This window comes from Neodiprion fabricii, chromosome 2 (genome assembly GCF_021155785.1).
Source record: "Neodiprion fabricii isolate iyNeoFabr1 chromosome 2, iyNeoFabr1.1, whole genome shotgun sequence".
NCBI classification, from domain to species: Eukaryota; Metazoa; Arthropoda; class Insecta; order Hymenoptera; family Diprionidae; genus Neodiprion; species Neodiprion fabricii.
Window position 1 is genome coordinate 39,063,975 of NC_060240.1, and position 15,786 is coordinate 39,079,760.

The 15,786-nt window shown below is 50.1% G+C and overlaps 1 protein-coding gene across 5 annotated transcripts in view; it reads right to left on the reverse strand.

The window, feature by feature from the left end:
* LOC124175177 (protein tiptop) overlaps window positions 1-15,786 on the reverse strand; it is a 117,445-nt gene that overhangs the window by 33,712 nt on the left and 67,947 nt on the right. For all 5 annotated transcript variants that reach the window (XM_046555165.1, XM_046555163.1, XM_046555164.1 and 2 more), the window contains one exon: window positions 1,762-1,916. In XM_046555165.1, the coding sequence (XP_046411121.1) occupies window positions 1,762-1,831 (70 nt within the window). In that variant the 5' untranslated portion in view covers window positions 1,832-1,916. The remainder of the gene's footprint in view (window positions 1-1,761; window positions 1,917-15,786) is intronic.

Genomic DNA, 15,786 nt, shown 5'->3' on the forward strand with positions numbered 1-15,786 from the left:
CTAAATCAGCGTTAGAAGTATGAATTGGAGGATTTCTCTCTGATCTCATAACGAGCCAGGATACGGCAACGTCCGATCCAGCCGTTATTCGGGTTCATCGTCAAGGACTGTAACGTCCGGGTAAATATCCATATTTTTTCAATCCAACATTCGAATCGAACTGAATTAATAATCAATAAAACTTCATCAGATCATGTATACATTATTAGCAAGTATGTTGCAGCGTTTTTTCAAAAAGTTCAACACCAACATTTGGTGTTAATACGAGGACCGATAGATAAATTGTTGCTGATTAAGAGAATTCCGACGGTAATAAGAATCGACTGCAAGATCAAATTACCGATAAACCGTTAGAAATTTCACATCAAACCTGCTTCTACATCGATCATCGACAATTAGAAAACGCATAAAACCGCGAAGACAAGAAGCGGTCTACGACTGATAAAATCGACACTGTTCGCATTGGATTTCTGGTTATTTTTTACTGTTTGTTCTTTTTTTGTTAGAACTCGTAAAAATTGCGACACGTGCAGAATCAGTATCTTATACGCTGAGTTACGGACGCGGATATAGGTGTTCTACGCTAGATTCTAAGACGCAGAGACTCTTCATTGTAATCCTGTCACTCCTACGGGAATGAGCAGGTACCAGACAGCCGGGATGAAACTGTCTTTGTCCATCGCTCCGTCATCCGAACGAATCTCACACTGTACACTGACTCGCTTCACCGTAGAAATGAAATGCATCAAAATTAAATCGCGCCACGTAGGATATTCAGCAACGATTCTCGTAGAATTCCCACGTTTAAAAGAATCCGTAAACATGTAATGAGATATGGATAATTTAAGTTTATTCCAGGATGAAAAAAGAGTTAGGTGAACGATCGATAATAAAATGTCGCACCTTCTGCATTGTCCCACTGAAATGTTTCTCTGTTGAAGGATATCAGCTAGCGTGTAATGCGTATAATGCGCCGATTAATCTTGTTAAACAAGCCCTTGCACCAGTCCATTAACGGGAGTGGAAACTGAGCCGGAAAATCATTGTCTATTGGGCAAAAAAAAAAAAAGAAAAAGAAAGTTTCACGTGTGGATTACGACGATGCAAAGACTAAACCGACGTACATGGTATTCGAGCTCGCGGGATGTCAGCGTAGTGGGGATGAAAAGGACCGCGTGCGAATCTCGTTTCGCGGCGCGTTACGACGCTGGCTCTTTCTCTCACACCTGCAGCACCGTTCACCGTTGGAACGTACAACACGCAAGGGCAGGTAGACGTGCAGAGATGCAGGGCACTCGGTACTGATTAGGCGATTCTTGCGCCAGCTGGAACGGGGAGTGACGGTAAATCACTTTGAGGGAACGCGGCTCACAATCAGAGTGTAAAAGAGCCGGAGGCACGGGGGACGAGGATCGGCGACCGGAACGTCGCGAGCGCTGATTTGAAAGCTGTGACCGGCTCTCTCTCTCCATCTCTCTCTTTCTCTGTACGCTCGATAAATAACCGATTAGCTCGAGAAAAGGCACAGAGCGCGAGATGATAATTATCTTATACTTATGGAAGCTGGGGAGAATCGGCGAATTAGGGATAATCGCGAAGAGGCGCGATCCGCGCGCAACGATTTTTTAACGTGGCGTTACAACCACCGCGGGTTTTCTCATAAAAATTTTGTGTGCGGAGTCGTTCTCTGGGTTGGTGTGTCGGTGTCAGAGGTGAATGTTGTTTCTCTGTGTGTGTGTGTGTGTGTGTGAGTGTATTTACCGGTGAGGTTATCGCCACCGCGTTGCTGGGGCCACCGGAAGGAGGGCCTCGGCTGTTGTTTGCTTCGCATGTTTCCGGTCTGTAGGGCCCGGGGACTCGACGCCTCGAGGACTCGACACTTCGCTTTTCAAACGATCGGAGAGACCACTACTTACCTGCAACATATAGAAAAGAAAAACAACATTGTAGAAGTCATGTTAATTATTCAATCCCCTCCCCCCGAGAGTAAATCCCCTCAACCTCGCATCTCTTTCTATCAATACGCCTGCGACACCTTCCTGTAATACAGCAGGTATAATAACAACGGACGACAACGTGTACATGAGATAAAAGTGCGCCAGGCTCAAGCAAAGGGTGAAATACTGAGTGGAAGACAATCGGTAACTCCACGACTTCTCTCCTCTATCTCTTTCTATATATTTCACCGACGGGGGTGAAGCTCCGAGGGTGAAAAAATCCTGTCACGGTAGAAACCTGCAGTAACACGGTTGGGGTGAGTTGGGGGGGGGAAGGAGAATTTACTGAATTTTTCGCGAAGGCGAAGCAGCGGTTCAACCCTCGGTCTTCCCTCATCGGGTGAATTTCGCCTTCTCCTTCTCCCCCCACCACCCCCGGCATTGCGTCGGTATATACAGAGAGGCAGTTGTAACAGTCGTATATCTCTCAAGCCGCGTACGCCCTCGAAAGCGGCTGCCTTTGTTTCAGATATTTATGAGCCGTTTTAATTCGCGTGGTGCGTCACCCGTTGCAGGGGTTCTGCCGAGGGAGGGGCGGCGGGGGAATAATGGGGATAAGGGTGCCCCGATAACCCCCGCCGTCCCCAGACGTGGGCCATAAGCGCAAACAAACTCGCGCTCGTATATCTCTTCTCAATGGTCGCGCGGCTCTACTATATAACGTCGTTCGCCGCCAGGGGTGCGCGACTCGCCGCTCTACCTGCCCCCACCACCCCCTTGCGGGATACGGTAAAACCCACCCCACCCCCGCAATGAGACGCGGACCTCTCGTTACCACCGTGTCCGTAATACGTGCACCCACACCACCCCCTCTCCTTTTGCTGAAAGTTACCACAGAGCACGCCTGCACCGCTCGTTCCTTGTCCAACTCAGGCGCGATAATCGGATGGAAAGAGGGACACACACGCCGCGGCTCCTGAGCGACGGGAACGGTAACAGTACGTCATCGGTCCGTCTCCCTCTAGCCGCCACGTACTCCCGTTCCCCGGTTCCGGCGAGGGCATTTCGCCCCTCGTCCACCCCCCCAAACCCCGGCGTGCCTGGCTCGAGTCGGCTCTCCTTAACAGCCTTCAGTCGCCTTCGCTCTCTAAAAGCTCTGGGTGTGATCTATGGCGGGCCGTTGCGTCATTCGGGGAACAGATGCAAGGCTCGTATATTATCCAGGCATATCTACGGTGCACGTTACCACCCCCACCGCTTCCTCGCCACCCCTCAACCCCCGTCTGATCCCACGTCCCTTCCATGCCGCCGTACGGCAGTGCTGCAGCCTACGATGATTCTCTCTCTCTCTCTCTCTCTCTTTCGCTCTTTCACTATGCGGGCTGCCGGGAGTCTCAGTCGCACGGTCAAAAGAATGACACACGTCACAAATCACCCAGAGAGGCGCTTAGCTCTTTTTCTCTCTCTCTCTCTCTCTCTCTCTCTGTCTGCTCCCGTCCCTTTGCCTCTTGATTTCTCTCCGAAGTGACGGGTGGTAGGTTACTTCCTTTATTTTCTGCGCTTTCTACTTTTTTTTCTCCTCCCCATGCTTCGTCGACAAGCTTGTAATACCCGTCAATCCGCACGCTTCCAGCAGGTACAACCCGTGACCCGACGAAACTTGTCCAACACGTTCGATTCGCACTTGCCTCTGACCGTACCGCAATATTGCCGAGGGGGTTATTTCCAAAGTTGAACAATTCCTCCACGGAGCATAATGCGGAAAAAGGACGGTAAGCAAAAAACCCGGTCATTCTTCCAGGTTTTCCCGTATATCCTACAACACAACAGTCGACGAAGAGTCCGTCGTGACCATAAAATGCGGGGTGTGCGCGCGATGCGCTCTCGGAGTCGACGCGCAGCCAGCTGTCTGCCACTGCATGCGCTGCTACACCGGGAGCGACGATTCTGGAGTCCCATAAATCAGGTCAGGGTTGACGGTCGGCAGGGAGGGTCGGTGGCGGTGGGTAAAGGTCGGCGGGCGAAGAGCCGAGCGTCCGACCCCAGAACCTCTGCACCACGAGAGCGTATTTTCGTGGCCTCAGCCGCTGAGCCTGCAACAACGCAGCACAGGGCGCAAGGAAATCTGGCTTTCCGGCGCGCCACGCGCTGCGCAAGCGCAGAGGATGCGACGGCGTCGAGAGAGAGAAAGAGAGAAAGAGAGAGAGAGAGAGAGAGAGAGACAGAGAGAGAGAGAGAGGAGAGCCTGTGTTTGGCGCCAACTAGTTTCGGCCAAGTTTGCCTCGCGGGATACCCAACGACCCGACCCCCGCAACCCCCTAACCTCTTCCTAGGGCGAAACTGAAACTCGCGGCTTTTCCGCGAGGCGTAAGCCGGGTGACGAGACGCGGGAGAACCCAGCGTATAATTAAAATTACAACCAACCTCCTGCAACCCCTGTTCGTGCCGTTTCTACACCGACGTTGTTATTTATTGGCGACAATTTATACTCTCTCTCATGCAGCGTTACAGACTGCGGCAGAAAATTTCTACACCGCGAGACTGACAATACGGATGACGATTTATATACTCCCCGAATTCTGCATTTGTCTGTCATCTGCGATTCACTGTACGAAACACACTCCGTGATGAGACAAGTCAGGAGACAATGTTCGATACCTGCATCCTGTTTGATCAGGAAATGGAGAGTTATTGTAGTCTCGAAATATAAATATGGCACAGTATGTTCGATTCATCGTCTTTGTAACAACGCAAGAATGTCAATGGAAACGAACTTCCAACTTAAATAAAGTATTCCCCTCAAGGGATGATATCACGATAACTTTGCCATGTATGTAAATTCGAGGGTCACCATTCGGTCCAGATCATTTCGGTATATACGAGGAAAGTTAGAGAGAGAACCTGGGTATACTCGCTGATAAAACAATCAGTAGGGTAGGACCCGTGAGATGAGAGGCGTCTCGCCAGGCGATGGGAAGAGTGCGACGGGGGACGCAGATGGAATCAGTGCAGTTCGGAATATTGGAAAATGTCAGTGGCAGGGGTAGAGGCGAGTATTTATGAGTCGTACGTGAATCGGTGGGAGCAGAAGACGCCGAGATATCCAGGAACGCGAGGCGAGGCACACGTCTGTCACTCGGCATTTAGAGGCACCGCGGGGAAACTGAGAAGGCAGCGAAGACTTCGGTCTGTGAATTACGAGCACCAAGCCGTACGTTTCCTTCCCTCAGCAACGTCATTCGGAACCATTCGCATGTGGCGTATTAGCCGCGCTTCGAGTTCGGCGCTAAATTCGATCCTCCGTTTCGATTGGCTACCAAATCCACGACACACGTGCTGTGTTATACCAGGAACTGTTCTTCTTGATGATCGCTGACAATTTGGCAGTCATCCCTAAAGAAATTAGCCAACTGGTGACATCGCGGCGTTTTCGGTAACGCTCTATTTTTCAACGATATTAATAGCGCCTCGTGATCTTTAGACGTGAATGCCGGTACGTCCGCAAAAGAGAGCGAAGAGAAAAGAGAAAAAAGGTGTAGAATTTTTGCCCACAACTATGAAGCTAAGAAACTGCTACTGTAGTAAGTTTTTCAGAATACCGAATGCTTCAGAATCCGAAAAAAGAAATCTTCGCAATACTTTATATACACTTTTACCCCCTCAACTTCGAATAATCTAAAGTTTGTAGATAGTGAAGAATATCGAAGGACTGACATGAGAATATGACCGGGGTCGAGTTCGTGGTGAAAAAATATCAAAACACTGCGGTATCACTGCATTCTACAGCCCTGAGAAACCGGCACTTAAAAATTATGAAGAAAGAGTTACGGTGCTCGATTTACAGAACTGCGGAGTCCGTCGTTACACCTTGTGAGCCCGCGGAGGACATCTCGAAAAAAGGGATAAGAAAAAAGTGAAATCGCAGAGTAGAAATGAAGAGCTGACGATGAGATGGAGAGAAAAGGACACGGGGGAGCGGGGAAAAAAAAGGGTCGTTACAAGGTCTGAAAAGGTTGAGCGAAGGAGAGTCGAGCGTCGTAAAAGACAAAACCCGAGATCGTCGAAGAACAATGCCCGTGGAATTGAAACCCGCAGGTGAATCGTCGCTCACCCGACCGGAAACAACGCGGAAATGTAACCCAATTAAACATCGCAGAATTCGATCGCGTATCCTTAGACGAACGGGTGCGCCAATGGATGTCGCAAAACGCCGATACGCACGGCTACGACTCGGTCTTGTGAAAATTTATTTTCCACTCGCGTTGCCGTTCTTCCCCAGCTCCTCGAGCCGGCTGAAGAGCGTCGAAAAACCCGAGCGCGGATTAGGGAGGTCCAAATAGAGGATGAGGAAAGCGGGACCGAGAGGGAGAGAAAGAGGAGGAGGAAAAGGACAGACGGCCGGATGGCACGTGATTGATTCATAGGACGCGCGTGTCTCGCTTCAAATCACCAGAATAGATTCGGCGCCGAGGAATGCAGAGCCACCGGCTAATCCATCCTTCGTCTTTATTGCCCCGAGACATTTATAAAGGTGGTGGTTGTAGCGTGGCAGAGAGTTCAGCATCAGCAGCAGAACCGATGCGGCAGGGATCATCTACGCACCTAATATATGAATCCGCACCGATGTTCCGTGCCGCGTTTCATCCGCGGCATTATCATCCGCTGACAATGAGAAAATCGTACTCCGGTGCTAACGACGCCGGAATAGGCGAAACAAACGGACGAAGGGCGCGGTCGGAATATTTTGCCGCAGAGATTTCCACCCCCTCCCCCCCCCCCCCGCCGCTCTGCTGGAATTGAGCGGGGAAATAATTAAGATACAGTATACGTCTGCTAGGGGGTTGGTCGGGGGTGGGGATCCTCCACACGTGGTTTATGCGACTGCGGGGGAATCGCGCGCCCCTTAGGAGCGGCGGAGAAGCGCCAGATAGGCAGTGACTACGGCGGCGAAGCCGGAGGCGGAGATAAGACGGTCGTTGCGTTGAAGCGTCCCTCGACGATCGTCTCGGAGCGGAGCATCCAGTCTCCTCTTCCCTCCTCGCCGGTACCTTCGGCCTCGCCATGGCGCACTCAACCCTCTGAAACCTCCTTCAAACCGTTAGACCACCTCGCCCGGGTGCCCGGCTATACTCGGGGTGCGAGTCGCGATACTCCGAACCTCGCATCCCGAGTAATTGGGAGGTAAAACTGCCTGTTCCCTGAGCACACTTACACACCGTCATTCTCCGCGTCCACGTACTTCTCATACCACTCGAGTTCGATAAAGCGGAGCGCGTGCGGAAGAGCCGAACGAACGGGTGAGGAAAAAACAGAGAAGAGAGAGATATCCTGACCGGATCTGAATTCGAGCGAGTTATTTTACTCCGTTCGTGGCTTGTCAGGATACCACTGGACAGAGTTTACTTCCAACGTCTGCTCGACGTAAATGCGATCAGAAAGATCAGGTCGAGATACTTGCGGAGAGATGGTCTGGAATATGTGAGTTCAGTTCGCGCGGTACTAGGAAAAATGTTTTTCCATTGTCTTCGATCGGATTATAAATACCCGTCTTATAAACAATTTCAAGTACTTTCGCGGAACAGGTGTTGTACGAGGAATAACCGAATCATACTCAAGTTACCTGACCATTTCTTGAAAACTGATGATGAGAAAGCAAGAAAAGAAGAAGGATAAAACCACGAAGAGAATCCTAATCAAAATCACAACTTGCGGAAGAGATAAAAAGTATTTCCGTCTACATAATATACGATATGTATCGACAAATTTGTGAGGGGAGGGCCGAGCTTTGGTATTGGCAAAGATCCAAATCGAAATGACCCGCAAGGTAGGCAGGTTAGGTTTGAGGAAGAGGAAGAGGAAGAGGAAGAGGAAGAGGAACCGTCGTGACGGCGGCGTCGTTCTCCTATCCCTCCGCCGAACGAACGTCAAGCAGCGGGACGACACCCACGTCATCGGTTCACCTTTGTTTGGGTTTAGTATTAGAATCAGCGGACTGCACAAAGGACCATCGCCCGTCCCCTTCGTTCCCCGTCCGCTCCGGGCTCGTCGGTTTAACGTCGTTATTTGACCGGTCCGCTGATCACGAGACGGGAACCAATCAGAGAGGGAGGAAGAGGGGGGGCGAAAGGGGGACGAGGTGAGTGAGCGAGTATAAAGGAGAACGGCTCGGTGCAAGTTCAATACGCGAGAGCTTACCCGCCCCGTCTCGCTTCCCCCGCGTCACTGATCGTCGAGTATCCCTCTCTTCTTCCTGCACGCCCGCTTCTCTCCGCGCGCACACAGCTGTCACTGACATCGTCGCAATCCGAAACTGACCACGACAGCCGACCTCGACTAAACCACATCGGGGAAACTTATATCCTATCCTTGATCCACGGACTGATTGATCCGTCCGTTCGGCTGCAGTCGTCCCCGATCTCTTCGGCACGGCCCCGTCTCGACTTCTCGAGTATAATATGCACAAGTTCTAACAGTTTTCGGTCATTCGATACCGTCGCGAGACACGCATGCTGACCATTATCGACTTGATCGAATCGTCCGAGTCCTAAAAATGCACGCCGACGGAGTGTTGACTCTGTCAACGAACGCAGGTGCGCGCCTTGGGTGTATGTGTTTAGGACATTCCGCGGACCGTCTTAACCGGCGAGCGTTTTCCGGCTCTCGGGACACGCGACCGAGACTCGATGCAGGTTCGGTGGTAGCGGAAACCGGCCCTTGGTATCGGCCAGTGACGGTGGTACAGAAGCGGGCGGCTGCTTCCCTTACACTTTCCGGCGCGGTTTCGTCCTTTTGTGAGAGAGGGCTAATAGAGCGGGTAGCCTTGGTCGGCGAAGAAAACTGGTACGGAGTGAAAGGGCCCGGAATGACTGCGAGTGAAATGCGCGACGTCATCGGGACCCGGGCGAGAGAGGTAACGCAGAAAAAGGCGGCCGCACTCCGAGCTACGAGTAGACGGTCATGGTTGGTGCCGTAGCCGAGGGCTGTTTCATCGTTCCCGGTGTGTACGCTGCAGGTAATAATAACCGAGCTGGATACAATAATGGTGATAATAACAACAACGACAAACGAATAATAAGGATGGTAACAATACGGAGGAGTCACGATGCGCGCCGAGCCGAGCTCACTCTCTCCCTCTCTCTCTGGTGGTGCAGAGTTCGTGTTCGGCGAGCACAGGTATGCTACCAATACTCGCTCATTTTGGAGAAGAGAGCGTACGCAGGTGATTGATGGACCGTCAGTCAAGCGGAGCTATCCATCTCCCGTCTCTCGTCTCTCCTCTCCACTCTACGGCGTCGCCGTTCCCCGTTCCTTTATTATTTATTATTCTTCCCGTGGATGTGTTATACGGGGCCCCGTTGTTGTGGGTACACCGGCAGTGACGCAGCAACACCCCAGGTAGGCGACTTGGATATTGGCCCCGCGTCCTGCGCCGCCTTGCTGCGTCATGAAACAAATGCACGCCGGCCAATCATCCTACCAATGATGATAATGATGATGATCGTGACGACGAACCGCCTGATGATCCTCACGATGACTATGAACGTCTGTCCGTCAATCCACCGGACGTGCCGCAGGACGCCTCGATCCTCGTCCTCCACGAACCACTCGTCCATGCTCGTCGAAGGCATTTCAGACAGCTTCGAATGTCGGTTTACACTTTTGTCGGACGGACAAAATTGCCCCTCGAACGAAACGAACTCTCCCTTAATACTCCAAGTGGTTTTCATCCCAAGAAAGTCGACCAATTGCAAAAGCTTGCACCATAGGATACTCGGAATGATCGGTCAATTGCATTAATTGAAGATAACCATTCTTGGCCGAATGAATTCGTGAATCGAGCGTGGGGGATACACTCAATTAATCCAGCGTTCAACGGCATGATTTGATCCGTAAGAGTCTATATTAACAATCGATCGCTCGGCTCTACATGTGGTTGGGTTTGTGCGCGTCGAGGAGCACAATGCTGCAGGGTGGATGCCGTTCCTGGAACGAGAGTTTACGATAGGAATGACGATATAGGATTCGTGAGAGACGAAGAAGAAGAAGAAGGAGGAGAAGAAAGGCGAGGGTTTTTAGTCATTAAAAGGATCACCCGCAGGTCAGCTTCAATTAACGAGAGGATAACCTCGTCAAGCTCTTGTCTTCGGGAGACAGGCAGGATTTCGAGGTGAGCAACCCGGAAGATAAGAATCTCCGAAAACAACGAAGACACTTTCGGTCCTCGTTTGGCGCGCACTCCATCTCGATGATCCCATTAGAAACCGATTGATTAACGACCCGAGACTTCGGAGCGCTCGACGCGCTGCCTCAGCATCATTGCGGCAACAAAGCCTACGCGACTTTTGCTCCTCTGCAAAAATTCTAATTTATACATACGTAACGTACCTACGGACAGCAGGATCGTTAATTAATGAGATTTAGACGGTGTAAGCAGCAGAGTTGGATTATTTTCGCTGTCCTACAGCATCTCCCGACAGCCCGAGACACACTCGACTAACTCAGCCTCCAGCCTGTGCCGTTCAATTTCATCTTCTCTACGTGCGTTTGCATCCTGGTCTCAAGAATTTCGAATTCCTGATCTCGGATGTTGACTTGATCGAGCTTTTAAGCTTTTAACGTCCGATAAGAGCTCCTTTTTCGTAACAACCCTGCCTAGCGAAACAAATATCCGTTCCGTGTTCGTCAGACTTTCTCGTTGGGAAAGAATCGCTTCTTCCGCAAATTACGCTTCAATTCGCATAACAACTCCGACCACCAAGTATGAGAGAGTCCGACGAATGGCGAGACTGCATTGCAAGTCGTAGCAGCGCGGAGATGAAATTCATCCAGATACGATTTCGTCGATACGTCGTCGCCGGTCGTGGGCGACGCGTCCGAGTCGTCGGGATTCCTGGTCGTGACGCCGAACCGGATTTCATTTCGTGCCCAGCAGCAAGAGGAGCAGCAGAAGCGGCAGCACCGAGACGAACGCGGCCGACGAAGAGACAGGCAGGCCTGGACGGCGGCTTCGGGGGCGCGCGAATGACTCCGGTCATAAATCTGCTAGTAATTATATCTCCGAGCGGACACCCGGTGATTAGGCGAATACTCGCGGCTCGGTTGCTCGCAAATGAACCGGCCCTCGGAGACCAAGAACCTCTCTCTCTCTCTTTCTCTCTCTCTCTTGTCCCTGTCTCCCTTTCTTTCACGGAGCAAAACGAACCCTCGGCCTGCCGAGCCGACGACCGCGAGTATCTGTAGGCATATACCGTATCAATCACCTGTTATCGCTCAGCGATCCGTCGCGGAGGCATCGGCGTTCCGTTTCCCTTCGACGGTTCGCCTTACACTCCGCGGAGAAGCGGCAGCTTCTCCGTGCCTGGAGAAGACCGGCTAATCCCGAATCGGAGGAGCTGGCGAACGAGGGCCTAAAAACGTTGCGCTGCTGCGGCGCGATCGCACGCCGATTTTGCGACTCTCGATAATCGAAAAAACGTTGACGAATAAAAGAGGAAAAAATCGAAGCTCCATCGAACCTTTCTTCCAGCCCCGCCATTTTTTATTATTTCTCGCAACGCGCCGGACTTGGGGAACCGTGCGTGCACGGTGAAACGAAACGCAGCGCGCGGTGTAAAGAAAAGTCGAAAAATCACCGGCTTAAGCGGTTAATGTTTCTCGGGCATTCGAGAAGCGCATAGGCGTTTCACGCAGGACGAACTCGCTCCGGGCCCCCCGAAGATCAGACGGACCGGAGCAACTTGATCCTTGAGCCGGACGCGGATAGCCTCACCCGAGCCGCTTAGACATTTTTTGGAAAGCTGAACAGGTTCGAACCGGGTGGTTCGGTAAGCCGTAGCGCAAAAAGTTATCTAGGCGTGTAGGCTGCGTACGAGCAGTGCGGTATTCTTTGAAAAATTTAGCCCGATCGATCCAAGATCGAATCGGCAAGGACCTCGGTCCATCCTCTGCTTTGCTCTACACCACGAGGCAAAAAATCGTTGCAGATTCAATCCTCGATTTTCTCTACAGTCACGTATTGATAAATTTTGCAAAAAAAGTTGCTGTACAACACGTGAGGAGAATGTTTTTTTTTTTTCGTCAAATTATTAGAGCTCAGTCTTTGAAAAAGACTCGTCGGGCCATTACAGCCACGACGCATTTCTGGTTCGGTAACGGCAAGTCGTAAAAAGTCCCAAGATGAAAAAAGCTTCCGGGAAAAGAAACGAAATGGAAGAAAATAAAGTGAGAAAATGGGGCTTCGGTTATTTGGTGTGAACTCGAAAGAGCACCTGCACATCTTGCCGGCTGTGCAGAAGAGCGAGGTCGTTATAATTCAAGATTCTCTCGAGGCACGGGTTGGAGAGGAAGTGCCGGCGCGGTATACTAGGAGTGGGCTAGGATTCGAGTATTTGAGGTAGGTCGGGTTAGACGGCGGCGGCGAGCCCGCTGAGCCATTCACGTGAACCAGCAACACCGGCTTGCCTTTCCGGAGGCACGTACTCTACGGTAGTTCTATACGCGCCTAGACCTGCACCGTGTATTTTTCTCCACCATAAAACGCGGCACGCGTCGAAAATGCACGGGGACCACCGTTACACCATAAGAATCATCGCCGTGGCTTGAAGCGCAGGTGAAGGATGCGGGAGAGAAAGACTGAGCGTCGTATTTTTTACTGGATGAAATTGCGCACACATATACGCAATGCGTTGTACAAAACTCGAAATCATGTTAAAGAGGCTGCGGTCAAAGTGACAAATAACGCGGTTTGCGTCCTCACAAAAATAGGTACACCGTACAAAAGTGCTTTTTGCGACGATAATGCGGTCTGTTTCAGTCCCTGCTGTTTCATTTGCACCTTAGCTGAGGTTTAAGCTCGCAGGTTTCAAGTTGATAATGCGAAGCCTCTCGGATATCTCGTAAACGAAGTTAACCTCGCGACTCCTTCCAATTATGGAACTTTTAACCAGCCGTTAACCACATTCTTTCACACCCTGATACACCCCAATCGATTATACGCTGCGATAATTGCGAGGAGAATGATCTTTTCACTCTGACTTTTCTTTTTCAATTTCCAATCCGCCGATATAATGTGAGAAATAATTATAACAGGGAAAATTCTAGCCACACGGATAACAATGTTTATTTACATTAGGTTGCGTCTAATTGCAGCGTCAGCTTACGTTAAAAAGTAGAGAAAATTCTGGATACGCCGTGTCAGCCGTTATAATCAGCTTTTACTAGTACTGCGAAAGCTCACAATATTCTGCTTCTTATACGTCTCATTCTACTTGTACCGTGTACAAATATAAGCAGAATGTTACGAGCATACGTGTTCATCGACGGTAAAAGGCAACGACTAATTGCTCAAGTTTACTTCGTCACACGTCGATGACGAATGTGCCAACGAGGCGAGCATCGCCGAGTGAATCTGACGCATCGTCGGTTTACCGTTATCGCGGATGATTCTGGTTTGCACAACGCAACGTGCAGCGCGTGCACCGCAAATACACGAGAGACACGTTCTTAATGAATTTCCTAGAGCGTGAATGATTGCCTCGAATCAATCAGGATGAGATCAGCTCAAATTAGCGAGGCGAATTAAAGTAAGAAAACTAAATTACCGTAAAATACGAAATTCATACACCATTAATAACCATTAAAAACATCGTCGGAGACTATAATTTCAATTGAAAGCAGCCTCGTTATCAAAGACTCAAGACAATCTCACGTGAAGTAGTTATAATGGAACGGATTGTGGCATCGGTAGTCATTGTATTAAAATTTTCCCCAATTCTACATTCCTAGTATTTCTGTGAATACGATCGAATCATTTGTCGACCATCTGCGTTTATAACCATTCGATTGGTAAGCATTTGGATGCGGTATCCATCGTAATCAATGCCGACACCTGTCCCTCGGTATAAACTTGGACCGTGCGAGCGACGTCGATCTACAAACAACATCGACTGCCCAAACTTGGGAGTGAAAATACGAACCGTTAATTTTTCGTCCACCGATCGAAAGCCCTGCAGTATGCAGATATATCGGACCGTCTGGAATCAGGCTAGACAAAAACAGAGGAATTCCCGAAGATAATCTTCTTGCAAACGACTGTTGGAGGCGATACGTCCTCGTACTTTCTTGGTTCGAGAACTTTGACCGTGTAAAGTGTCGCTGATAGGTGCCTAACGCGATGCGACGCGTTGTCCGTACCTTATATCGACGCAGGCCAGACCGGTGAGTCATGAACAAGTGAGACAAAAACCAAAAAGAAAAAAAATGCGTTTCGCTACCTGCCCGACGTCGTCGGATACCGATACACCAGCAGATAGCAGCAGCAGCAGCAGCACCAGCAGCGAGGTATCTCTTGTTGGCGCGCACTTCGTATACAGTGTGCACAAATATTCACCTCCATATATATATATAATATATAATATTACAAGGTGTGTGAGAAAAATAGAAAGGATTCCGAGGTGTTTTCGTACAGCTAACTTAGTACGTAAGTATGACTGGCGGTGAAACGATGCGGAGATTATAAATATGAAAAATAATCATAGAGAGATAGGAAATTGACCGGCGACGACGTCGGACTACAGTGCATGCACGATATGTAACTCGAAACTGTGTCGCGGCACCTCCGGAGTCATCAATCGGTCGCTCATGCCGCCATCAATCAACGATGTCAGAAATAATCGATGGACGTGACAATTTCAGTTGAAGCGTTCGCGCTCGGATCCAGTGCAAACACTGAACCTACCAATCAATCAACTGGCCACTCGGTCACGTGTCTTCCGAGACACGTACCGTGTATGCCACACCGCCGGCTACACTGTATCCCGATAAAATGCTACGCGCGGTGCAGCCTTTCAATTCGTATGATTATTCACGCGGTTACCCAGCTTCCGCCGAATCGCGAACGATACGCGGTGTGTAATTAAGAGGTTCGAATCGAGGAGCCGGTAAATTATTCAACGTTCGGCAATCAGCGCGAAATTCACAGGCGTGGGCGTATTTTGATGTGGAAATTACTTTTCAATCCACGCGATGTGTCCGATGCTGCGTTCGGTTATAAGAAGGATCGTTCAACGATCCCGATGCAATTCCGATAATTTCATCACTCTGCGAAGTTTGGCGGGAAAAGTGGGCACGGTGTGCATGCAGATGCGTCTTCGCCGACCTACGCACACCTACGCAACGGCGTGTATCATCCAGCTTGTAAGTTTGTCGAGAACGTGCCAATCCGGCGGTGACGTAACGAGTGTAATTATTATTAGTCGACCAACCTTATCGCGTTTAGCATGCGTGTACGTATCGCGCGAGCTTCGTTGCATGCAGCGAGCTTTCGCGTACCGTAACGGTGCGATCGGTTACGCGGATCATAGAGCCGAAAGAATTTAAAAAATTCATCGCGAATGCGGATGATTTCATCCTAAGACAACGGCCACGTCTCTCCAGGCTGGAACCGAAGTCGAATAAGAGGTAAGAGGAGAAGATTTCGTCTCCGAAGTACCTCCGGGTTCGATATTTACGAGTTTCGGTATCGACGAAGCTGCCTTTGCCTGCCAGCACGGCGATTACCTTGGAGGTGATTTAATGCCCTGGCAAATACCTGTTTACAAAGTTTTACGTCACGATCGGACCCATCACGGTTTCGAAGAACCGGAATAATTCAAGCGACCGCGTATTTTCGGAAAACCAAGGATCGAATTGCCATTTTTGTGGGTCCAAAGGCGCGAATGTAATTCTCTTTCTTTCTTTTTTTTTGCACAGTTTTGAACGCCGCGTAACAAGTGGGATACTTATCTCGGAGCAGATGTCTAGCGGTTCTCATTTAATTCTGTCATCGCGCAGACAATCATGCGTATACGTG